Below are 25154 nucleotides of genomic sequence, written 5' to 3'. Positions count from 1 at the left end.
GTTTGTCTGCAAAGTCTATTAGGTTGAAAAGTTAATGAATTTGTTTTTATTAACGCAATATTTTAATTTGGTTCCGTCACGCTGGGTTGAATTTGAGCATTCTAAATGAAAAACGCAAACAATAACAACAGCATGCAGGGCTATTTTAGTTATAAACCCAATGTCGCTTTAAAGCTGCACATTCGTTTTAGGGCCTGATTACATGAGGCGGGCTGACCCGGTTAGCCGGGCTGACTTCTTTTGTTTTGGTGTTCGCCAAGGCGTGAAAACAAAAGAATCAGCCCGGCTAACCGGGCCAGCCCGGTTCATGTAATCAGGCCCTTAGAATTTGGATGGTTTACAGAGGTTCACCTAATTCATCCAACATTTTGACAAAAATACCAAGTGTGGTTGGTTATCAGCAGCCCTCTTTGTGCCGTCTAACAGCAAGAGGCAGACATCATTCTTATAGATGGAAAGTGTTAAAGGACATTTTGTCATCCATTTCTGTTGGAGTTGTTCTCTTGCAAAAATCTAATACCACTGGTCAAAGAAATCGCACTCTCGATCGGCGGTTGTACGATTACAGACCGAATTGAACTTCACTCGCTATTATTATTATCATTCCTCAGTTCAATGCCCGTTCTTAAAACGAATCAGTCGGTAACTGTTTAATTATTCGATTCTAGATACTTGTGGAAAGCTAAACATTTATATAGCACAGCAAACCCTGGCGTTACTATTTAAGCAAATCTTTTAAAAGCCTCTCATTAGTAACTTTTTCAGAGCCCTATCTAAAATACTGTCGTCTCATCGTGCCCCATATGTAACGTACTCGATAGGGCTTTTCTATGGTGCATTCCTGAGATAACACGGACCGTAATGGTGCATGACCGAATAAATTTTATTTTTTCTCTTACTGTAGTTGTGTGAAGGCTCTCAACCAGTGGAGACAATTTAATTTTGGATGCCTTGCTCCTGCAGTGAGTGTTCTGTTATATTTCCTAATGTTCGTAAATATTTGCTTTTATTTGTGATTACATTAATTAATCATAATGATTATGAATTGATTATGATAATGAGGATGGTTGGTTTGATGGACCACAAGGGTTATACAGGCAAGCTTGGATTTTCAGTATTTATTACAACAAGTGATGGTATAATTTAAATCTGTTAGAAAACTAACAGTTGTTGCAAAAAATTAAATAATTTGGAGTGAATAATAGTAAACACATAATTTTTTAAGTGCAGATTTTCTGAAGTAAAGAAAATTTGGTAAAAACCACAATGAAAGAGATGCTTCCTTGCCATTTCAGTATATGTTGGGTAACATGTGCTCTACAATGTATCATTCTAACCAGGACACTCAACTACATTGAAGGAAAAAGAGTTTAATAGTCTATAAAAGCCACTCCACAGTTGAATTGATTACAACAACTTTTACAACAAAGACAGAATTTCTTTTGAGAACTATTTACTGAAATTTATACATCCGTGTTTTAAATATACAAAATAAGATATGGCGTATCTGACAGCGATTTTTCTGAGAATCTTTTTTACAAATGTATATGCAGACATTGCCATAGAGATGATAATCCAAAAGGACTTAAAAAAAATCATGTTACAGTATACCATGTCACTTAAGCAAATCTTTGGAAATTTCCATGGACATTTCTGGATCGATTAGAACGTTAATGAACATTTACATTTTACCATGTCCATAGAAGATCTATGGAAATTTCCATGTACATGTCAAGATCAATTAGAGCTGAACATGTTACATTTTACCATGTTAGTAGAAGGTCTATGGAAATTTCCATGCACATGTCTAGATCGATTACAGATAAATATCTTACATTATACCATGTTAATGGAAGGTCTATTGAAATTTCCATGCACATGTCTAGATCGATTAGAGCTGAACATCTCACATTGTACCATCTTAATGGAAGGTCTATGGAAATTTCCACCATGTCAGGATCAATTATAACTGTACATCTTAAATTTTGCTGTGTTAATGGAAGGTCTATGGAAATTTCCATGCACATGTGTAGATTGATTAGAGCTGAACATCTTACATTATACCATGTTAATGGAAGGTCTACGGAAATCTCCACCATGTCAGGATCAATTATAACCGTACATCTTAAATTTTGCTGTGTTAATGGAAGGTCTATGGAAATTTCCATGCACATGTCTAGATTGATGAGAGCTGAACATCCTTACACTATACCATCTTAATGGAAGGTCTATGAAAATTTCCATGCACATGTCTCGATCGATTACAGCTGAATATCTTTCATTATACCATGTTAATAGAAGGTCTTATGGAAATTTCCATGCACATGTCTAGATCGATTAGAGCTGAACATCTTACATTATACCATGTTAATGGAAGGTCTATGGAAATTTCCACCATGTCAGGATCAATTATAACTGTACATCTTAAATTTTGCTGTGTTAGTGGAAGGTCTATGGAAATTTCAATGCACATGTCTAGATTGATGAGAGCTGAACATCCTTACATTATACCATCTTAATGGCAGGTCTATGAAAATTTCCATGCACATGTCTCGATCAATTACAGCTGAATATCTTACAAGTCATTATACCATGTTAATGGGGGTCTATGGAAATTTCCATGCACATGTCAAGATCGATTAGAGCTGAACATGTTACATTTTACCATGTCAGTGGAAGGTCTATGGAAATTTCCATGCACACGTCTAGATCGATTACAGCTGAATATCTTACATTATACCATGTCAATGGAAGATCTATGGAAATTTCCATGCACATGTCTGGATCGATTACAGCTGAACATCTCACATTGTACCATGTTAATGGAAGGTCTATGTAAATTTCCATGCACATGTGTAGATCTATTTATAGCTGAATATCTTACATTTACCATGTTAATGGAAGGTCTATGGAAATTTCCATGCACATGCCTAGATCGATTAGAGCTGAACATCTTACATTTTACCATGTTAGTAGAAGGTCTATGAAAATTTTCATGCACGTGTGTGAGTCGTTTGCAACTGAATATCTAAGATACGTCATTTTATCATACAGAAGATCTATGGAAATTTCCATGCACATTGTTTGGATCGATCATGACTGAAAAATTCTTTCATTTGAGCCATGTTGCTGGAATATCCATGGAAATTTCCATGCACATTGTGTGAATTGATCATAGCTGAACATCTTAAATCTTGCCATGTCAATGGAAGATGTATGGAAATTTCCATGCACAAGTGTAAATTGATTATAACTGAAAATCTTATATTTTACCATTCTACTGGAAGATCTATGGAAATCTCCATTCACAAGTGTGAGTCGATCATAACTGAAAATCTTATATTTTGACAATCTACTTTCCAAATTCTGACCTGAGCCGTTGATGCTCAAGCTTCTCTGTATCTGGAATAACATAATCTGGGGGGGACATCAACATTTATTTCTGCATCAGCCTGACATAAATAAAGAAAAGCAAGCTTAAAAAACTGTAGCAAAAACGCTTATTCCAGAAATTTAATATTTGAAGGACATGAACCAGACAGTAGAGAATGAAATGACCTCAACAATAAATAAGCTTCTAATTTAAGTAACTTACAGCTGTTAAATACCATCAAGCTGTAACAGAGATCAGTTTGTGATTTTTCTAATAGTACTTGTCATTGTTACTAATATTATTGTTATTTACAATTATTATTATCATTATTGGTCTTGTATAATGCTAAGAATTAAAATGTAAGATCATCACACTCCATCTGAGCAAAACAGATATCTTCAGTGCATGAACAGAGTATAATTGTTAATGGAAAGTATTGTTGAGATTTTTTGTTTCTATTTATTCTCCATTGTACAGCAGATATTTCCACTTACTTTCACTACAGTTAACCACTGTTCTCAGTGGATGAGGGTTTACCGGTTTCCAGTTTTCCTTTTTGCCACTCCCCCAGTGAAATGGGCAACATCCCCTCCTTCACAGCAAAAACATGCTCAACCTCGGCAGCCTTTGGAGTTGGGGTGTAACGACTCTCAAAGGAGGTCACAAGCTCTATCAATTAACAAGAGAAAACATTTTAAGATATTGTATCCATCCATATTGTCAGGAGAGGATATACATCAATCAGTTGAAGGCTTTAAATATAACTACACGACTGTGTCAATAGTTATACAAATTTACTCTGCTCCTCTTGAATTTTATATATATTTTTTAATACAAATCCATAATTAGTTAGCTATAGATTTTCTCTTAGTTAACTAATTAATATATATACCTCTGTAAATAGCTCCTAGTCTTTTTTCTTTTTTAGTGTCCCCAAATTAGTAAGGGATTTTTCCCTAGCTTAGGATGGCTCTTCATGTAATGACAATTTCAATAAAGTTTTACTACTACTACCACTATTAGTACTGCTGCTGCTACTACTGCTGCTACTGAGGCTGCTACTACTACTACTACTACTACCACTACTACTACTACTACTACTACATCTACTACTACTACTACTACTACTACTACTACTACTACTCATTTTCCAAGGTAGAAGTTTACTGATTGCATTCCTCCTAACAGTACCTATAGAGGTTCTTGTGTCCTTCTTTACCACAAATTCAGAAAGCCTGTAAGACACAATTTAATATGACTAACAATTAACAACAACATTTAGTATTTTGAAGCTGGTAATTAAGCATCCCAGCAGTGAAACTTTGACTGAAATCGGCAGCATTAATAAGATGGTTCTGCAATGTAACTATTCTCAAAGAGAGTTTTCCTCTCAACTGAATTCAATGAAAATGAAACTCTGATTCTTACTTGTTAAACATCTGGTCAGCAGCTTCATGAGTGTGTCCAAATTTAGGTTTACCTATAAAGACAAAAGTTAGATTTGAAGGAATTTTTTGTTCATGAATCACGTTATAAAAGGAATGGTTACAAATTCGTTTTATTTAATTTAGTCTGATTTATGATTTAGACTATATACGAGAAGAAGCTTGTTGGTGCAACTAAAGGACAACATAAGATGTACTGTACCTTTCATTTAGTTTGGCGTGCATCCATAGCCCATCAAGTACGATTTACCTTGTTTGCAGCGAGTTATTGCCCAGAAGATTCCCACGTATCATGCACATCTCTGCGAGATCCACGGCTTCTAAGCATTTCTCAGCACATCCAGATTTTGTTGCCTTAAATATACAGAAACCCACAGAATTGATGAATATTTCGTAACTTTGAGTCGATATTAGCCTAAATCTCAGACGGTCTGAATCCAGTTTCTCAAATATCCGTCAAAATCACGAGGGCGCCTTGTATCGTCAGAGAACCAGGCTAAATAATCGCCTTCGTGCCTTCATCTTGAAGTAAAAGACTGTAACTCGTAAACAACAAAACAGCGAACGGCGGAAACAAATCACCCAAGCAGCCTCTTTTCCTCTCTCTACAAAAAACGACCAAAACGTTTACTCTTCCCCACTTCTTCTGCGCTATATGGCATAGCCAGCAACAAAATAATATCGATTGATTGTTTTTTTTTTTTTTTAAAGTCGTTACGCTGTTGGCTGTTTTGGTGTTTACGTCCACTCTGTAATGGCTATTTCGAACCCAGTCTCTCCAATAAACAACACTAATAGTTTATACGTTGCGCTACAGTCGAATTTAATTCAAGGTCGCACAAGCAATTAAATTCGACGATAGCGCGACGTCTAAAACGAATCAAATTCGTCTGGTGAATTAAATTCGTCCTTGACGTTTTATCCGTCTTGGTAAGACGGATAAAATATCGATAACGCGTCTTCAGTTTTAACGTCGCACCGAGAGTCGCGTATAATGAAATGCATGCATTTTCTTGATGTATTTCAATTTATTTCAAAATGACACCTCTGACCAGAGGCACTGCATTTGGGAAGAGAAATAAATTCAATCCAACTGATTTCGACGCATAAAACCACGCCACGATTTACGTCGACGGAACGACTAATTCGTCTGAATTAAATTCGACCGTAGCGCGACGTATAAACTAGGCCTAAGGAATGCGTTACGATATGTCACTGCGGGAGTTCGTGATACTTCCTATCTAATTACCACAATTATCACTTTGGATTTTAGAGCCTTTCCTTCTTTCAAAGAAACAGCATGACACTTCTCGCGATCGCAACCTCCAGGTTTTATCACTTTTCGAACTTTCCCTACGACAGATACGTCTCTCTTTGTTTACTAGATTAGAAATATCAACTTATCCTTTTTTAATTTAGTTAAGATGACAACTAAGAAGTATGATGAAACTTTCTAAATTGCAGACAAAAATTACGTAAACTCGGCCCTTCTGTTACAATTCTTGTTTACAAAAAATTTATCAAAATACATTGAAATGAAAACTGCCTTTTTTATTGATCCTCTAATTTCCCAATAGACGGTAGTTTATAGATTAGGGCGTGAAGATTGTTCCACTATCCTAGTTGCTGTATTATGGATTTATGACGCTCCACTTTGCAGTGCAAATCCAGCTCACTAATACGTGTTCTTCACAATGTTCACAATAAGCCTTTTTTACTTGCTTTGGATGCGCCGCCCAAAGCCCGATTGAATTCCCGGTCTTCCTCTACGTCTAAAGTCGGAAACTTGTCAAATTCTTTCAAAATGGGGCAAAACCTCCTGGACTGATCTTCAACTGATCTTCAACTTTGATAAAATGAAGTTTTAGTTCTCTCATTTTTGCGCGTTTCCGGCGTTGGGTTTTTGAGGTCAGTTCGTTCCTATCTCGTTTTTCACTTTGGATTAGTCGGAAAAATTAACTTTTGGAATACACTGATATCCTTTTTTTTTTCAGCCACGTCCACGATTTTAGCATCATTTTAAACACTGGAGGAGAAACACTTGGAGGAGCTCTTAATTGCTCCTTGGCTGCATGAATAGGTATTGAATTGTACGGACGGTATAAGCTGGCAAACAGTTTTCCGGCTATTCATAACGAGATCTGTTACTTTGAGAACATCAAAGAATTCCTCTACTTTTCCCCCTATATCAACTGCAGTGTTTCTGAATTGAGAATTATTATCCTCAAACAGAAAGAAAAACGTTCTGTTTTTGAGGTTAGGGAAGAGCTGATTAGAAATTTACCTTCAAGGTTGCCGCTTTGCGCCTTGTTGCCGCTGAGGCTTTCATTTTCAGAAAGGACCACATTGTCATCGTCCTCACAATCTGCAGCGCTAGAAGTTTCTACTTCTTACTCTTTGGAAGCTGTGTGCTCAGGCGAGAGTGGTGTTTCAGCTCTTGAAGAGTCTAACGATTCGGTAGTCGATCGAGGCCTCCCTTATCCGTTTGGCAGGCGTGCTTGCTAAGAGACGTTGAAATACCTCCACGGCTGACTCTACTATTCTCGTAGCTCGGCTCTCAAAGCTTTCTTCAGTAACTGATGTTTCTACCAAAGGTTCTTAGGCGAGACTTGAAGGAATCGAGAGTGACAGTGGCTCTTCTGCAACCGAACTAGAGTAATCCATAATATCCATAGCCGTTCATGTATTCCTATTTCAGTTTGAAAAAACTAACAGTTTCCTCAACAGCGTGATGCGGCTGTCGGAAATTTGAAAACTCCTACGTTATCGGGCATACAAAAGAATTTCTTATGGGGTGTGCATATTAACCAATAAACAAACGATACGGCTTAAATGATCTCAATTCAAAATGGTGGTCGCACATTCTTTAGGGTTCATGCAGGTCAGCTATTTGACAAGCCAGGCTCAAAAAACTCAGTTAGTGAAAAGATATGGCAACAACACGTGGTAGAGGGTCCTCGCTACCTTACTCGAAAGAAGGAAAAAGGGAAAAGCGGCACTATTCCGACAGAAAGTGGTACTTCGCGAAAACAGAAAACGGAGAGGTGCGCCGGCACACTGCATCATTACAATAAATCATCCATTCTAGCGCAGGATGGCACTGATCCTGGGTCTGTTGTTCACATGAAGCCTGCGAGTGAAGATCGAAGGAAACTCAAGGTACGTTTCGTTTCGAGAATTCTGAAAAATTTAAGCTTCAGTCAAAAGAAAAGAGAATTTGCTCTAAGAAAGATCATTTTGAGTTTGTACGAGATAAGGATCATTTCCTATCGTGCAATAGAAAAATAAGTTTGGAGGAAAAAATATTCTTGTGTCTTAGATTAGCTGCATTTGATTTGGCTTCCAAAAAGGTCCGCACTGAGTAAACTTGGCCTGTTTATGGCAATGGATTTCCCTCCTTTCGGCGTTTAGCTTACTCTGACCATTCACTCTCAATTTTTACTACCTTTTACATGAAATTTCCCACACAAATTTAAAGCATTTCGCAATGCGAGCACAATAGCAATCAATCTGTAACACTTTTCAAAAATGTCGCAAGAAAGTTCCGCTTCTGGTCTCCGTTTCCGCTAAACGTGTTTGGACGGAGCCGGCGATGCCGCATTTTCAATCGAATTTACTTTTCACACCAATGTAATTCGTAAAAGATACGGTAAAATGGTTTTGTGATATTTCAAACGGCATTCATTGTTTCTTAGGTAAAATAAACCTCGGAAAAAGTCTTCTCCCGGACGTTTCAAGTTGTTCTTAAATCCCACCGACGACCTCAATAAACTGTTGCACCGAGAATTTTCTGACATTTCAAGATTTGGAAAACAAGTCAGAAAATTACTAGAAGTAGAATTGTTCCCCACGTCAAGTTCTGACAAACGACCTGCAAATAGTTCCTCTACCAGTGGCTGCGAGGAAAATCAAGGCAAAAAAACGGTGAGGTGAGAATGAGTCAAACACTATTTCCGTACAACCAAGTGAACCATTTTCTTTTGATGCTGAGACCTTGTCGATTACGATGTTTACGACGACAAACGTAAACGTAAGAGCCAGTGTCATTATTGTTGCCACACATCGAAAAGTGCCACAAATTGGTTTGTGGCTGAGAATGAGGTGGACCTCATGCAGCACATCATAAAGCTTTTCGTGCCTCCAAGAGGGATTGTATTATTGTTTGGAGACTCGTATACTCTAGGTAAGACACAATTATACAAATAAAATGTACTTAAGCTGCACATTTTACAGACATTGACTCCTTTATTTTCTATTTGCTAAAAGAAGTGAGACAAAATTGCTGACTTGCAGTAACCGGCAGTCAAACCATCTGTAAACAATGCCAATACTTGCAAAAAGTAATAACTTGTTTATCCCTTATTTTTATGTGTTTCAGTGAGTTTCTGCCTCAAACTGACGGTTCAAAGGAACGTGAACTTATTATCCGTATATAAGGACGAGAAGCCTCTTTCTGGTTTTAGGAAAGAAGCTGTCACGCTGAGCCGTTCAGCATGCAAGCCGTGATCAGGGTCCAAAGATAACGACGAGTGGAGAATTTGTTTAGCAAAACATGAAACAGATACTATTTTGAATATTCGAATGAGTATTACATGAAAATTTCCATAAACTTGTTTTGAAAAGGAATTTCGGACACTATAAATATGTCACTATAAAATTCCATACACCCATTTTGGGCCAAGAAAGTTTGAAATTATTATTATTTTTTGCGTGTGAAAGGGTATTACATGGATATTTCCACGTACCGGTACCGCTTTGGTCAGGACTGTTTGATACTGTTTGTATACGAGAATAAATATTTCATGAAAATTTCCATAGATCATTTTGGTGAGGCACTATCCGGCACAATGAAATCGTATAAGAATTGCATAAAAATTTCCTTGTACCTGTTTAAATTGGTTCTGAATGGTTGATACTGTTTGTATACGTAAATGAGTATTACATGGAAATTTCTATGTACCTGTTTTGATTAAGAATGTTTGATACTGTTTTGTATACGCGAGTAAGTATTACATGTACATGGAAAATTCCATGGACCTGTTTAATGGCCAAAGGTGTTTAAAATTATTTTTTTTACGCGCAAATGGGTATTACATGGAAATTTCCATGTACCCGTTCAATTTTGTTTAACAATGATTGATAATGTTAAGTATACGTGAATGAGTATTACATGGAAATTTCCATTGCCTTTTTGTGTGGCACAATTGTATTGAAATCATAAATACTGCTGACAAGTTTTCTTCTCTGAAAAATAAATCGAATTTTAAATGGTTAACTTAACCATTCGAGGGATATATGTGCTGCTGTTTGGGCGAGTTATCATAATATTAGGGTACCGTTCACCACTGATAACTGGAAAAGTAGACGCCAACATGCTCATTTTTTACTGTTTAGTAACAAGTTGAAAGAAACCGATTAAAATGTTTTGAAATGAACTGAAACAAATATAAATTGTGATGGCCGATTGAGTCACTGAAATTGTTGATTGAGCCGTAAGTCTTAATTCATAGACAGCCGCTCGGTGATGTTGGCGATTCTTTGCTTTAACCTTAGTAACTATACCATGGCAAAGTTTGATTTTTTTTCCAAATTTCTTACTTCAGAAAATCTGTACTTTAAAAAATTACGTGTTGTAACTTCTCCTTACAATATCCATACATTATCCAGCGAACAGGTAATGAGAATACTCAAACTTATCAGGTAGAAGTGTTTTCTTGATCTGACACCAATTCTCCTCGTGCTCGTGATGAGCAAGTGACAGAGCTGGCGGACCTGTTGTGATTATAGCTCATGTCGATATCAAACCCCGCCAATATTTCTTGAAAGTGAAACGAACCATGAAACCCCAAAGCTGAGGTTTAAAAAAAGGAAATTTAAATACGAAATGCCTACGTTTCTGCTCTTTGTCCATAGATCGCGACAAAGTTTTTTGATTTCGCAATATTCACGATGTATGGTATATGATAATCATATAGTATTACAATAACGGTAATATAAATGTCCATGGGGTACCAGAACTGTTTTTGTTTCGAAGAAATGACGTTTTCTTTGCACACAGTAAACGTACCATTTATATCTTCACATGCAAAGATATCAATGTCGTCATTATAACTGGATTCATAACATGACGGTTTTACTTTCCAAGAAGGCTTTTGTTTACTAGGAAGGTAGATCTTGGACAAAATGTTCGACTCGTCGTTTTGTTATGGCGTTTTGTCGTTTCGTTATGTCGAGTCGTTGTTTTCCGAGTTCGACTCGTCGAACTTTCGGTTCGTTTCGTCGTATTGTCAGTTTGATTCGTCGGCTGGCCTCTCAGACTCGTCGTTTTACGAGTCCGACTCGTCATCGACCACATCGGTTCGTCGTTTTGTCGTTTCGTCGTTTCGTTATGTCGTTTCGTCGTTTCGTCGTTTCGACTTGTCCACTCAAAAGGAGCTATAATTTAACCCAAATTACATGAAGAGTTACTTGATTCCATACACTCTTACCTGAATTATTAATGTGGTATCTATAATTTGCCCTCTGCCGAAGCAAATGGATTCTTTGAAGAGCGACTTACTCCACAGCATAGAATTCGTCTTGAATCGAGTGAATGATCGTTTTCATGAAAGTAACAATGGAATTGGGTATCTAGTAACACACCTTGACAGTCTTCTATATTCTAGCTCTTGCATCTTCGTCAATTAACATTCCTCCTCACCTGGAGTGTTTGTTAGAAAACAGCCTCAGCTCATTTCATTCAAACGCGACAAAAATATAGGCAATTTTTTGGTCAGAAGATCTTTTCAGACTAATGACCAACTTTTAAATGCGCTCGTGCACGATGCAAAACGTGTCCTTTCATTCATAACACTGAGAAAATATTGGGACCCAAACAAGCCATTAAGATCACCGATCACTTCACGTGCACCTCCGCCAATGTAAACTATTGCATAACTTGCACTTATTGCAAAAAGATTTACATCGGCGAAACAGGCAGAAGACTAGGTGACCGATTTCGAGAACACCTTCGCGACGTGGAGAGGAATGACAAGGACACATCGAAACCAGTCGCTAGACATTTTAATCTACCCAATCATTCAAAGCAACATATGGCAATCTGCGGTCTTTCTTTACACTTAGGTAGCACGGAAAGCCGCAAAACTCTTGAACAAAGGCTCATCTTTCAAACCGGCAGTCTAAATCCCACAGGTATCAACGAACGCTTTTCATTCCACTAATTTATTCGTGTTTTTCTCGTTGCCATGTTCCCACCAATCACGTAGCTCCATTTTCTCCCTTTAAAAGCACACACAACCCACATATCCTCTATTCGCTCCGACTAGGGGCTAACGCTCGAAACGTAAGCTTTTATAACCGTAACGGTGGCCAATTTACCATTTCAACTTTGTTGATATATTCAAATTATCTCGTTACCCCCACCGACGCAGCGCCAAACAGTTTCTTTAGAAACTATCAGCCTTTATTCATTTGTTACAAAGAGCTCCTTTGTTGTTCTGGGTGGCAGTGACAACTTATTGTAAAGGCGGTTGTTTAGGTTTACAGGATGCAGGGGTCGTCCCAGCATAGATATTCCCAGAGAACTCCTGGAACAGTACCTTGAGAACAATTCTAGACACAATTAAATTCGAGATGATGGTTGATGGTAGTTTTTGCCATTTGAACGAGCGCGAGCGGATGATAATGCATGATTCCGACGTTTTGAGCGTTAGATAGCACTTCATTGTACAGCGAGTAGAATGGGTAGGTTACTTTTCATCATCTTCTTTTTTCACGGTAGGAGAGACTCGACATTAGTACTCAATTCTAATTTTAGCAATACGTGTTACGTTTTAATTCAAGTAATTAAAAGATTTAGACCCTCAACTAAAGCACGGCTTTACTGAGGCTTTTATTATGCCACACTTCAACAACTAAAGCACTGTGCTAGGAATTGGGAAAAAAACTAGAACTCCTTAATAAACATGTTTTGCTAATAATCCTTGGTGAAAAAGTCGGTACATACGAGGTGCTTTTTGAAAGTCCAAACCTTGTCAGCTTGAGAAAGAAAAGACTTTTTCATATATTGATTTTAGTTCACAAGTCATTTTGAGCAGCCGCAGCTGCCTACGTCGCAGCATTATTTACACCGAGAACCAACATCTATGGGCTTAGAGGTATAAACAGGTTGCAGTTACCATGTGTATAAATACTACATCTTGTGGGAAAAACTCCTTCAAATTTCTTGCGCCCAAATTATGGAATTTGTTTATTTAGAAACAACTGCCTAGACTTTACAAGTATATATACATCATTCTGTTATCTTTTTCTCTTTCCTCAGTAATTGTACATATATTTTTCACTCTATTTCTCAGAGAAGTGCTTGTACACTACTCTTCAATCCAAGTTGAAATAAAGTTTTACTACCACGATCAGTACCACTACCACTACCACTACCACTACCACTACCACTACCACTACCACTACCACTACCAATACCACTACCACTACTACTACTACTACTACTACTACTACTACTACTGCTACTACTACAACAACAACAACAGATCAATTATGACAAATGGAAATCTCTCATATGGTCTCTTTGGTTGGTATTAGGGGAGTTTCAAGCCAAAGGGCAATCTATTATGTTTTCAAACTTGATTAATTCATATAAGTAAAATCAAAGTATGTCTTTTTTGCTTTTGAAGTTTTGCAAATGTTTCATGCCTTTCAGTGACTACACGCCAAATTATGTCAACACTCTCATTACTTGACTGTGTTGAAGTTGAGTCAACCAAGTCATTTAAGAATCAGTTCATGCTTTCAGCTGTGTATATATCACATTTCTTCGCTCCATGATGTTACACTAACACATGAAATTTAACCAGATTTATGATCGAATATGAGCTTTCTGTGGGTTCTTAATTTAATTCTTGGAAAAGTAATCAGATTTTTGAAAACAAACTGGCCACATGCTATTCACTCTCACCCCTTCCCCACTTGCTACTTTTTGGGGTGATTTCAACCTATAAAAAGAGCTCATTTATTTATTTATTTATTTATTTATTTGATTTATTGCAATATAATGGCATAAATACACAAATGCAGGTATGATACAGTTAATTAACCAAAAAAAAGAAAATAATTAAAAAAAAGCCATAGGGAGAATCTGCAAGAGTCCCAGACCCCATGTAACAACAGATCACCTAATACATATAGTACGAATGAGATACTATGTTATAGTAAAGACAAATAAAATCATGATTTACCCACAAGAAATAACTTCACATTAAATTTAAAATTCCCAGTACAATTTGCAGTGCAAATGTCAACAGGCAACATATTCCAGGAAACTACTATTCGATGGAAATAGGAATATTTAAGGAATTAACCCTTGCATATTTTTTTTTAACAATAGGTGTCATTTCGTTGCTAGCATTTCGTTCTCGTGCATTTAAAATCTGGATTCTATAAGATCGACATTTGCTCATTATCTGTCATAGCTACCGCTGACTATCGCGTGCGTTTGCTCGAGCACCTATGATCTGATATTTACAGACGTTTGCTGCTTCCAAAATCATTCAAGAACCGGCAAAGACAGCCTCCCAAGCTCATCTTAAAGAACCTAGTCACAACTTCTGGCTAAATTATAATATATTCTTTGAAGTTTCACAGTCTTCTTCCACTTCAGGCAGATTATCCTTCACTTGAGTTCTCCTTTTTTCGCCCTCGCAAGACTTCAAGGCGGTCTGATGTTTCGTTTAGATGTGAAGCAACCTTTATGTCTCCGAGAATTGTCTTCTTTATCTTCGTTTCTGTCTCCTGCATACGTAGTGGCCGTTGAACACATCAAATACTCGCTGTTAGGTAAACTTCTTACAAAAGTAGAAAAAAGCCTCGCACCGCCATCTTTGTTGTGAATTTTTGTCACGCGCTTCTTTCGCACGTTTCTCTCGCGCGCGACACAAGAGTGACCCGTTCTCCCCGCGAGGAAACTAGTACTAGCCACCTTAAAATCTCCCCCTCTAATTTGTAAAGATGTTTTCTAGCACATCACAGTCGATTTCGTTTTAATTCCAGCTATGGCTGAAAGTAACTTGCCAACATCGGAGGAAGAACTGGAGGTGAAAAATGAGCTTCCAGTCACAGGTGAGAAAAGGGAGCAGGGAAAGACTTCTTTATGGTACTTTGAAGTATTAGTTCTTTAAGTACATAATTAGTTCGGTGGACTATTTTTTTTTTGACCACTTCAAATTGAAGGTTTTACGAATCCAACAAATGCGCCTATATTATATGTGATTACTGACCAGATTAAAATATTCTCTTGGTAATTTCAGCGAAAGAGGAAAATCAAGTTACATCAAGTGACACAACAGTGTGTGTAAACGATGATCTTTTGAGAGGTGAGAAAGCCTGATGATATTAGATGCCTTGATAGACGCCCTAGTGTAGTATTTTTGGAAACATTTACATCAAAATGTGTATCTGTTCTTTGAATAACATGGTAAGAGTCACGTGTGTTGCATGACGTTACATTTAATTTTGCCACTAAGGCAAAGGAAGGACTGATTGTAGAGAACAAATGAACATTTGCAATCGGCGTGAGCGTTTTCACAGCGCCTAAAGTCTAGTGTAACCTAGGTTGATTTGGCGAAAAGGTTACAAGGGGCTTTATTGTCTGACGGAGATACTGACACGCTGATAGTTTATCAACTTTACGAAATTACCTTCGTTTTTAACTCGTGAATTGCGCGCATGCGCAATGGCGAGTTGTAGATATGACGTGAAGTATGACACTCGCTCGCTCGTTCGATTGGTCGATTCCTGTAGACTTTTTTCGATTTTTTAGGCTTTTGAGTGCATTTGATAGTTTTGACGAGTAATAAACAAACAAAATGGCGACCTTTGTTGCTAAGAATAGTGGTGGGGTGAAAAAGAAGCCAGTGATAATCTTAAAAGAGTCTAAAATTATACGTTTTTCATCCGTGAATTAACGTTTGCCCAATCTCCGTACACACTTTTGTCTCATAGAGCGTATAGTTCATTTATGGCGTCAATGCTTCTATTTTTGAATGTATGTACGCAGGAAAATGATTATTGTGTCCGAAAAAAAGAAAAAAGAAAACAAAGAAAGGAAGTTAAGCGATAGGAGCGTATTAAGTTTTTACTCAAAATTGAAGATGAAAGATAAAAATCGCTAAATATTTTCGTATGTGTGCAAATAGGCACACGGGTCATATTTCGAAAGAAACATGCAAGTTTTCCATGAGCGAAGAGATCTCAAGTTTCAGGGAATCTGTCATTAGGAAGCAAGACGAAAATGATAACCAAGAAATATTTGGGGACGACAGTTTAATTCAAAACAGTTCTTGATTTGTTGTTATAAGCGAAAAACGTACGAATTTCTTACGAGTACAAAGCCCACGCGGTAAAATTGATCATGCTAAGATGAGTTTACTTGACTTCACGGCCAGAAAATAATATATCTTTAGGTTGAAAATTCTGAAGGACTACGATTTAACACAAAATCTTCTATCACACTATACTTGGCGAACACATTGTTACTCGAATATATTATTTACCGGGCCATGAAATCGTCAAATTGTCGCTAGGCCTTGCATGAAGTCCGAAAGTTCGGTTTCCAATTTACGTCCACAATCGCACCGCTTTAGAGAATCGTACTGTCGTTGACTCGAGAGCTTATTCTATCACCTTTGTGACCTTGATATCCATTATTTTCCAAGGAGAGCATTCTATAGCATTGCTACTTTATATTCCGACTTCCACAAGGTCTAACTCGATCGCAAAGGAACGAAAAATCCGACTTGAAAATTTTGACGCCATATTTTCAGGTTTGATCATTTAGTATGAGCGCATAGAATGATGCCCTTCTAGTACTCCCTAAAGCCATCAAAATATATGCGCAAACGACGGATTGTGATTGGTTTATTGATCTCCAAACTATAGAGGAAGTTTGGGGACTTCGTAACAGGGAAAGATACTATAATTGCGGCAGTATCACGAGGCCATCTACGGCATGATTCATAAGCATAAAAAGAGCGCATTCTTTTGATAATCTTATACATATCTGCTTATCCTTATGTCCGAGCGTCCTATCCTGCGCATTAGCTTTTATATGCTTATCCCTATGCTTACACCGCAAGTAAATATGGGGCTTAATATTGCAGCAATAGTTTTTCAATAAACATAACAGCAACCTATTGAACTTTTTTTTTCACAAACCTTTACAGTAAAATCTGGAGCAGTGATACTCTAGCACTAACTTCTACTCAGACCATATTTTCTGTCTTTGAGGCCTAATTTAATTTTGCATCATATTCCTCAAAACGTTCACTTACCAGTCCAATACTTCTTAGAACGATTCATACCCTAGTATGGATTTGAAACATCAATTTCAATTGACAACGCATAAATTACATTGGCTTATCCAATTCACGAGTTGGCTCACAGAGCCTTTGATTTCTCAATAACTCGTGTACGTTTTAAGATTTAAACTTATACTTAGGAAAATTTAGGCTAAGTGTAGAGGAGATTCAGAAAGCTCCTCAACCTAAATTTCAACCGATTAACTTGAACCTATAACAGCTGGGCTACATTTTAGACTCCCAATACCTGGTATACTTTACTTGGACCCTGTTTATATGAACAAAAGTTGTCGTGGGTAGAAGGGTCACTCGCCTGGCCGAGCTACCCTGAGCAAGCCAACTTTTGCTACATTTCCTTTCAAAACTCGGCGAACTGTTAACACAAGAAACGAAAAGTTTGCTCGGCAAAAAAAGTGACTCACCTAGCCGGGTTAGCCATTTTTGGTGGTAGGGTCACCCACTTTGCAGGGTCAACTTTTCTCATGGCTCCTACAGCCGTGTCAACCCGATCAAAGCGAAACATTCTTGTAAAGTCTAACTGATCCAGACTGTTCATTTCGTTTTCTCTTTGAGGATTTTCGTCTCTGCTCATGTTATAATAACTTAAATTACGGTGTTTGGCATATTTAAAACCTTTGTTTGGTTCTTTCGTTGCTACTTTCCGGCTTGCTTGTTCCGAAATCTCAATTTCAATTCAAAAGAAAGCTAGAGAAATGTCCGGGAAATAGTTGGAAGTAGTACAGATTGGCAGAGGCGTGACAGCTTTAGCTCAGCTCCGTGTTTTGTGCTTTGATAGAGCACGCTCGTTCAACCAATGATAGAGCGCGCTGTATCCAAACTTTATTGCACGTAAACACTTGCCATTATCTGTCAAGGGTACTTTTACTCATTATTACATCATCAACACTACAACGGTGTGTTTTCAGAGATAGCGAAAGTATGTCTCAAGGAAGGTAACAAAGAATACAGACAGGGAGAGACTAAAAATGCTATGAACTCCTACACTGAAGCACTTCAAGTGAACTGCAAAGATAAATGGCTGAACGCCAAGCTCCATAGCAACAGGGCAGCGGCTCATTTCCATTTGGGTAAGAATTTCTTTCTTAAACTTTAATGTTTTTAATGCAGTGCAGGATAATGGTGCACACAATCTCCTCCAAGCAAAGACATGACTCTAGCAAGTGGATCACATTTTAAAATACTGCATAAAAGAAGCCGAAACCGTGCATTTAAGATACTAGCTGGACGCTGCTACCAATAGAAATACCGAGCCACACGTTGGGAGCGAGGCTAATATGAGAAACGTTTCTACTTTCTCCGTAAGAGAATCTGATCACAATTTTAAAATAGATTTTTAAGCTATCACAAATTTTTTCGGGCCTCTTCTCTGCGATTGGATTTAATGACTCCTTAGAACTTATTTCCTAAATTCTTTAGGAAACTACATGGAGTGTCTCGATGATGCAACAGTTGCTGTTCAATTGGAGCCCGCTTTAATCAAAGCCATCAAGAAAGGTGGGTTTTCGGCCAGAAGACATCAAAATGTTTTCCGTGATTTTGGCGAAAAGGAACCGCTAGGATTTCGGCGGGTGATGCACCTCAGGTATTCATCATATCTGGTGTGTCAATGTCTGCTATGTGTGTAAAAATCACAAATAAAGGTCGATAAGCGTTCAATTACATCTTAGTTGGTAGCCACTTTCCACTAGCTCTTCGTTGTCTACGTTCAGTTCTTCCACTTTTCAAATTTTCTTCATTATCATAATATTTTTCCAAGCTAAATAAAAAATTAAGTCGATTTCCTGCATACAATTAAAAATTACCTTGCACCAACAATTGTTGCCTTCTTTTCAGGAGCCAGTGCCTGTGTCGAACTTTGCCTATATAGAGAAGCAAGAAGCTGGTTGCATGTGGCATTGGCCGTATCCCTTGACGAATAACTCAAATAAACGTGATACGAGAAATAATGCAAGTAATATTTCTAGAAAAATAGGTATGTTCCAATCATATTCTTCAACATCTAATACGAGCCATCGATGTTCACTTATACCGCACTGAGCGATTCAAAGAAGCAAAAAGATTCCAAAAGAGTCCTTTCGATTATTCCACGAAAATACACATAAAAGAAGATGCCGTAATATCGAATGCACAGAGTTTACACTAAACGTTCCTCATTTCTGCCTTTGAACGAGCAACACGCTGACACCCGAGAGTTAAGAGATAATTGCGCATGACTGCTAGTGAACTAACTTCAATAAAATAAGATCTGTACAAGAATCCCCATTCGAATTGTAATTTCAATTTTTAAGGATCTATCATATATTCTCATAATTGTTAAAATTCACATTTCCATCGCATTTTCGCACATCCACTCATAATTTTTTTATTCTTGACGCGTTTTAAGATTAACAACAAAAGCAAACGTCTGCTTCATTTACTACGCAAATCTAATGCTGAACTGAAAGTTATGGCAAACAGTTATGCAAATCTCGGCAACGCTTATCATAGTCAAGGACAGTTCAAAACAGCAATCGAGTACCATCAACGTTGTCTAGAAATTGGTAAAGAAGTGGGAGACAAGACCGGAGAGGGAAGAAGTTATGGCAATCTCGGCAGGGCTTTTCATAGTCAGGGACAGTTCAAAACAGCAATCGAGTACCTTCAACGTTGTCTAAAAATTGCTAAAGAAGTGGGAGAAAAGGCCGAAGAGGGAATCAGTTATGGTAATCTCGGCTGTGCTTTTCATAGTCAAGGACAGTTCAAAACAGCAATCGAGTACCATCAACGGTGTCTAGAAATTGCTAAAGAAGTGGGAGACAAGACCGGAGAGGGAATCAGTTATGGCAATCTCGGCATGGATTTTCATAGTCAGGGACAGTTCAAAACAGCAATCGAGTACCTTCAACGTTGTCTAGAAATTGCTAAAGAAGTGGGAGACAAGGCCGGAGAGGGAAGAAGTTATGGCAATCTCGGCTGTGCTTTTCATAGTCAAGGACAGTTCAAAACAGCAATCGAGTACCATCAACGTTGTCTAGAAATTGCTAAAGAAGTGGGAGACAAGATCGGAGAGGGAAGAAGTTATGGCAATCTCGGCAAGGCTTTTCATAGTTAGGGACAGTTCAAAACAGCAATCGAGTACCTTCAACGTTGTCTAAAAATTGCTAAAGAAGTGGGAGACAAGACCGGAGAGGGAAGAAGTTATGGCAATCTCGGCAGGGCTTTTCATAGTCAGGGACAGTTCAAAACAGCAATCGAGTACCTTCAACGTTGTCTAAAAATTGCTAAAGAGGTGGGAGACAAGACCGGAGAGGGAATCAGTTATGGCAATCTCGGCAACGCTTTTCGTACTCAGGGACAGTTCAAAACAGCAATCGAGTACCATCAACGTTGTCTAGAAATTGCTAAAGAAGTGGGAGACAAGGCCGGAGAGGGAATCAGTTACGGCAATCTCGGCAAGGCTTTTCATAGTCAGGGACAGTCCAAAACAGCAATCGAGTACCATCAACGTTGTCTAGAAATTTCTAAAGAAGTGGGAGACAAGGCCGAAGAAGGAATCAGTTATGGCAGTCTCGGCTGTGCTTTTCATAGTCAAGGACAGTTCAAAACAGCAATCGAGTACCATCAACGTTGTCTAGAAATTGCTAAAGAAGTGGGAGACAAGGCCGGAGAGGGAAGAAGTTATGGCAATCTCGGCTGTGCTTTTCATAGTCAAGGACAGTTCAAAACAGCAATCGAGTACCATCAACGTTGTCTAGAAATTGCTAAAGAAGTGGGTGACAAGACCGAAGAGGGAAAAAGTTATGGCAATCTCGGCATGGATTTTCATAGTCAGGGACAGTTCAAAACAGCAATCGAGTACCATCAACGTTGTCTAGAAATTGTTAAAGAAGTGGGAGACAAGCACGCAGAGGGAGTCTGTTACGGCAATCTTGGCAATGTTTATGGAAGTGTCAGACATTTGGAAACAGCAATGGAGTACCTTAAACGTAGCCTAGAAATCGCAATAGAGGTGGGAAACAAGGCAGAGGAGGGAAGAAGTTACTCTCTACTTGGCCCTATTTATTGGCGTCGCGGAGTGTTAAAAACAGCAATTGAGTGTTTCCAACGTCACTTTGAAATAGCCAAAGAAGTTGGAGACAGGACTGGAGAGGCATGCTCACTTTGTTCTCTTGGAATAAGCTTTGAGTGCCAAGGAAATCTTATCAAGGCCTTTGCCTGCTTTCAATCGAGTGTAGAGTTGTATGATAACATCAGGGCCAGTCTTCAATTCAACGATCAGTGGAAGATTTGCTATCGCAATCAATACCAAACGGCATACAAAGGTTTATGGCGTACACATCTAGTTCAGGGTCAACCGAAAAGGGCTCTTCTTGCTGCAGAAAAAGGACGTGCCCAAGCTTTGAGAGATCTCATGGACACAAAATACCAGCCGTCAGACTTTTCAAGTAGCAGCAGCTTGTGCCTTTCCCTGGGTTTTGTTCCATCCAGCACAGTTTTTATAGCTATCAGTGGACCTTACGTTTACTTCTGGGTTTTCCTTAGTGAAGATAATTTCCAGGTGAGAAAGGTACATCTGAACAATTATAAGTATGAAGATGAATTGGAATTCTTTATCCAGCAACAGAACAAAACTGCCCTTAAGGAGATTGGCACAAGATATGCTGTTACATGCGGAAATCCTTCACCTGACTCGCCAAAAGAGGAGGAAGCGGTGAGTGATACGATTCGAATTGATGTGAGATACTCCCAATCATGTGCTCTACAGAAACTTTATGACATCATCATTACTCCTATCGCTGATCTGATCGATGGTGACGAACTTACATTTGTTCCTGAGGGACCATTTTGCCTTGTACCTTATGCAGCATTGGAGGATTCGAAGTCAAGATATCTGAGTGATTATCTCAGTATTCGGATGCTTCCGTCCCTAACGACCTTACAGCACATTAATGATTGTCCACCTGACTTTCACATGAAGAGTGATGCATTTCTTGTTGGCGACCCATGTTGCAAAGATATCATCTACCAGGGAAAACGGTTGATGCTTCTTCCGGGAGCAAGGAAAGAAGTGGAGATGATCGGACGCATCCTCAATATCTCCCCCCTCACTGGAGAAATGGCAACAAAAGATGAAGTTATAAAAAGAATGGCATCGGTGGCGTTAGTACATATTGCAGCGCATGGTAAAATGGAAACTGGAGAAGTTATCCTGTCACCAAACGCCACAAGGGAAAACCCTCAGCCTCGAGAGAAAGACTACCTGATGACGATGAATGATGTCCTAAAAGTTGGGATGCGGGCACGACTGGTTGTACTAAGTTGTTGTCACAGCGCTCGAGGGGAGGTAATGGCTGAGGGTGTGGTCGGTATTGCGCGTGCATTTTTAGGTGCTGGTGCTAGATCTGTTGTAGCAACCCGTTGGGCTATTGACGATGAAGGTACTCTGGAATTTATGAGTTTCTTCTACGATGCACTTATCAGGGGCATGAAGACAAGTAAAGCTCTCAATAAGGCCATGAAGTGTATGAGAGAAATTGAAAATTTCAAGGAGGTCAAGTACTGGGCACCATTTGTAGTCATTGGGGATGACGTCAGCCTGGATGTTAAGGAAATTTAGCTGCTCAACCAGGTAATTACTCTGTTTGTAACTTTTACCCAATGCAAAGTGTCCTTAAATCAAAATTATCGTTTTATGAGCGAGTATTGATACTAGGGTAGTTATTTTGGGGGTCAAGAAATTCTTTTGTTGAACAAATTTTTTCGAGCAAATTTAACTGCAATTCAATTGAGTGGAAACGTTTGTGCTGATAACGTTCTTCCTTAGAAAACAGGATAGGAGTAAAAAGGAGATATCCTTTATAAAAATCCCGTTTTCCATTGTATCCTTTCATATTGTTAAGCTGGAGGAAGCATCAACGTTCCTCCCTAAATTTTGATTCTTTCTTTTTACAGTTTCGGCAGTAAGCATTGGAACTGTATCAGAGAGGGGACGAAACCCGAAGAAGTTAACAGTTGCCTACAATCGTTGATGTTTGGAGAAGAAACCAGTTAGTTGCCGATGAAATTATTTGTCAAGTCCTTTCTTTCAAAGCAGGAAGAATCAAAAAACAACCAAAGTTAGACTTAGCAAGAGTCATAAAGAATTTGCATTGATTTAAAAAGTTGATTTATTACTTGTATGAACTACTCTTACGAGCTTAAAGAGTTTTGAAGTGTTTTTATCTTTGGTACCTAGCTCGAACTGATTTAAACGTTTTCCTTTTTCTTAATGCGATTTCTGGAGATTATGATGACTAGCTGTTTAATAATTATACTTCTAATCTAGCAGGGATGAAGGTGTTACCTACAATCAAAATGATGGGTGCTACTTTTAAGTTGAAATCGCGTTGAATTGAAACGTCTTGCAAACGTTTCCTACTTTTGTTTTTACGTAATCGGCTGTTACTATATAGCTAATATAAGGTTATCAAAGCCATATGCATGTAGAGAGAATTTCCAGAAAATTTTTGAAGAATAATTAGTTGTCCGATTGCTCGACTATCTCAGTTTCACTCCAATGAAAATTGTGCCGCAATCAACTTTTAGAAGAGTTTTACCTAGTTATTGGTGATCGAGGTTATTTTTTGTGTCAGGAACAGTGCTCTATTTCTCGACTCAAAAGGACATATTCTAACGTTATGACCACAATCTGATTTTGGTATTACGAATGACTGAACATATTTTTTCTTTTTCCTTGAATGCGAAAAAGTTGTTCTCTTTTTACAAGCAATACGATAAATTTTAATCGTGCTGTTAAAACTAATCGTAGAAGAGCAAAACGAGGGTCTAATAATTGTTACCGGCCAGTTTCAAACTTGTGTATCATATCAAGCAACGAGAGAAGAAGTTCAGAGGCTGCGAGAAAGTTGGAGCCAAATGAATGATGTATTTAGTCATTACCATTGGATTGTTTGCCCATTGTGTAAATACAATACAAAGCAGTTGACCGTCAAAAAATGAGACAAGTCGGTCGCTTTGCATTTTGTGGGAAGGGAAGGTTAGGTTACTAGGAAAATGAAGAAAATCTCTTACAACCTGCGGGTAGCAAGCAGCATGGGCCACCTATTGTCATTTGAAGGAGTGCGCGCACTCATGTCTTTTTTGCTAATGACTCCTGCCCATTTTCTTGAATAGTTTTATTGAATGAGAGATAAACTTCGGTATTTGTTATTTCACAGCTGCTAGTCTCATTGAAAGCCGTTACTTAGGATGTCAAACGAAGTGTTTAGTCCTCTTTACGTGATAAAAATGGCGTTTGATCATAATTCGCTGAAATTTTGATGGGACCCAAGAGGTGAGTGACTAATATTATTTCACCACAGGACGTTGTGTTGTAATCGCTTTCTGGAAAGTGTTCTCTGCAATGAGGCACTCTACGCACCCGGACAGGTGAAAAAGGACCGGTCTTTGCATGTGGTTTCGCATCTATAGACATGATTTCAAAGCCTACGATCCAAACTAAACTCGAGGTAGCCTGTGACAAGAAACTGAACTTTTCATAAAACTGAGGAGGGCCGGCCAAGAGTAGGTTGGTGACATGCAAAATTTGAAATTTAAAATGGTTCTAGAAGATGGCACTTCCAATTCAAATTTGGGAGTTTTTTGTTTTTGTTTGTTTGTTTGTTTGTTTGTTTGTTTTTTCGAGGGAGAACAAAAACCAAGAAACAACTTGTGGAAAAATCCTTGGTGAAAGAATGAATCTAAGACAAACGACCGTAATGAGAGCACAGTCAATGCGCACTCTTGCTATGTTGAAATAGGGATGCCTTAGGATACCGAGCGTAGAAAGAAAATGAGATTTAAATTGATTGTAAATGGTAATCATTTAAGATAAGGACCGAGGTGAAGGCGATTATTGCTGTGTTTCCTCAGCTTCAAAACGACAAATATGCATTTAAATATTTTATCGATCCAGTGCTAAGCTGCTTC

At 38.3% G+C, this 25154-nt stretch overlaps 3 protein-coding genes and 1 long non-coding RNA gene across 6 annotated transcripts in view; 3 read left to right on the top strand and 1 right to left on the bottom strand.

Moving 5' to 3' along the window:
• The window catches only part of LOC111346825 (uncharacterized), a 551029-nt gene that overhangs the window by 87197 nt on the left and 438678 nt on the right, over positions 1-25154 (top strand).
• LOC111342135 (uncharacterized) lies at positions 267-24306 on the top strand. The gene is given in 8 exon segments (XM_088748969.1): positions 267-962; positions 14881-14949; positions 15138-15203; positions 18113-18274; positions 18624-18701; positions 19041-19108; positions 19591-22815; positions 23139-24306. Coding segments are annotated over 7 exon segments (3672 nt in total). The 5' UTR covers positions 267-946; the 3' UTR covers positions 22804-22815; positions 23139-24306.
• On the bottom strand, positions 1355-5566 carry LOC148737177 (uncharacterized). The gene is made up of 5 exons (XR_015996726.1): positions 5021-5566; positions 4802-4853; positions 4565-4608; positions 3868-4042; positions 1355-3452 (listed from the first exon to the last, which is right to left on the bottom strand). It is a non-coding gene; the product is annotated as an uncharacterized LOC148737177 (long non-coding RNA).
• LOC148737176 (uncharacterized) lies at positions 6718-10089 on the top strand. 3 transcript variants are annotated; one of them, XM_088749102.1, is made up of 3 exons: positions 6718-7977; positions 8514-8742; positions 9197-10089. In XM_088749102.1, exons 1-2 carry the CDS (start codon positions 7651-7653, stop codon positions 8520-8522), a joined length of 336 nt encoding a protein of 111 aa, XP_088605228.1. In that variant the 5' UTR covers positions 6718-7650; the 3' UTR covers positions 8523-8742; positions 9197-10089. The 3 variants fall into 3 exon arrangements, with proteins under 3 accessions (XP_088605228.1, XP_088605226.1, XP_088605227.1); XM_088749100.1 differs by having other exon boundaries at positions 8514-8747; XM_088749101.1 differs by having other exon boundaries at positions 8514-9001.

Source organism: Stylophora pistillata, chromosome 2 (assembly GCF_964205215.1).
Source record: "Stylophora pistillata chromosome 2, jaStyPist1.2, whole genome shotgun sequence".
NCBI lineage: Eukaryota > Metazoa > Cnidaria > Anthozoa > Scleractinia > Pocilloporidae > Stylophora > Stylophora pistillata.
Note: the sequence above shows the minus strand (reverse complement) of the source record. Positions and strands in the feature narration are given on the sequence as shown.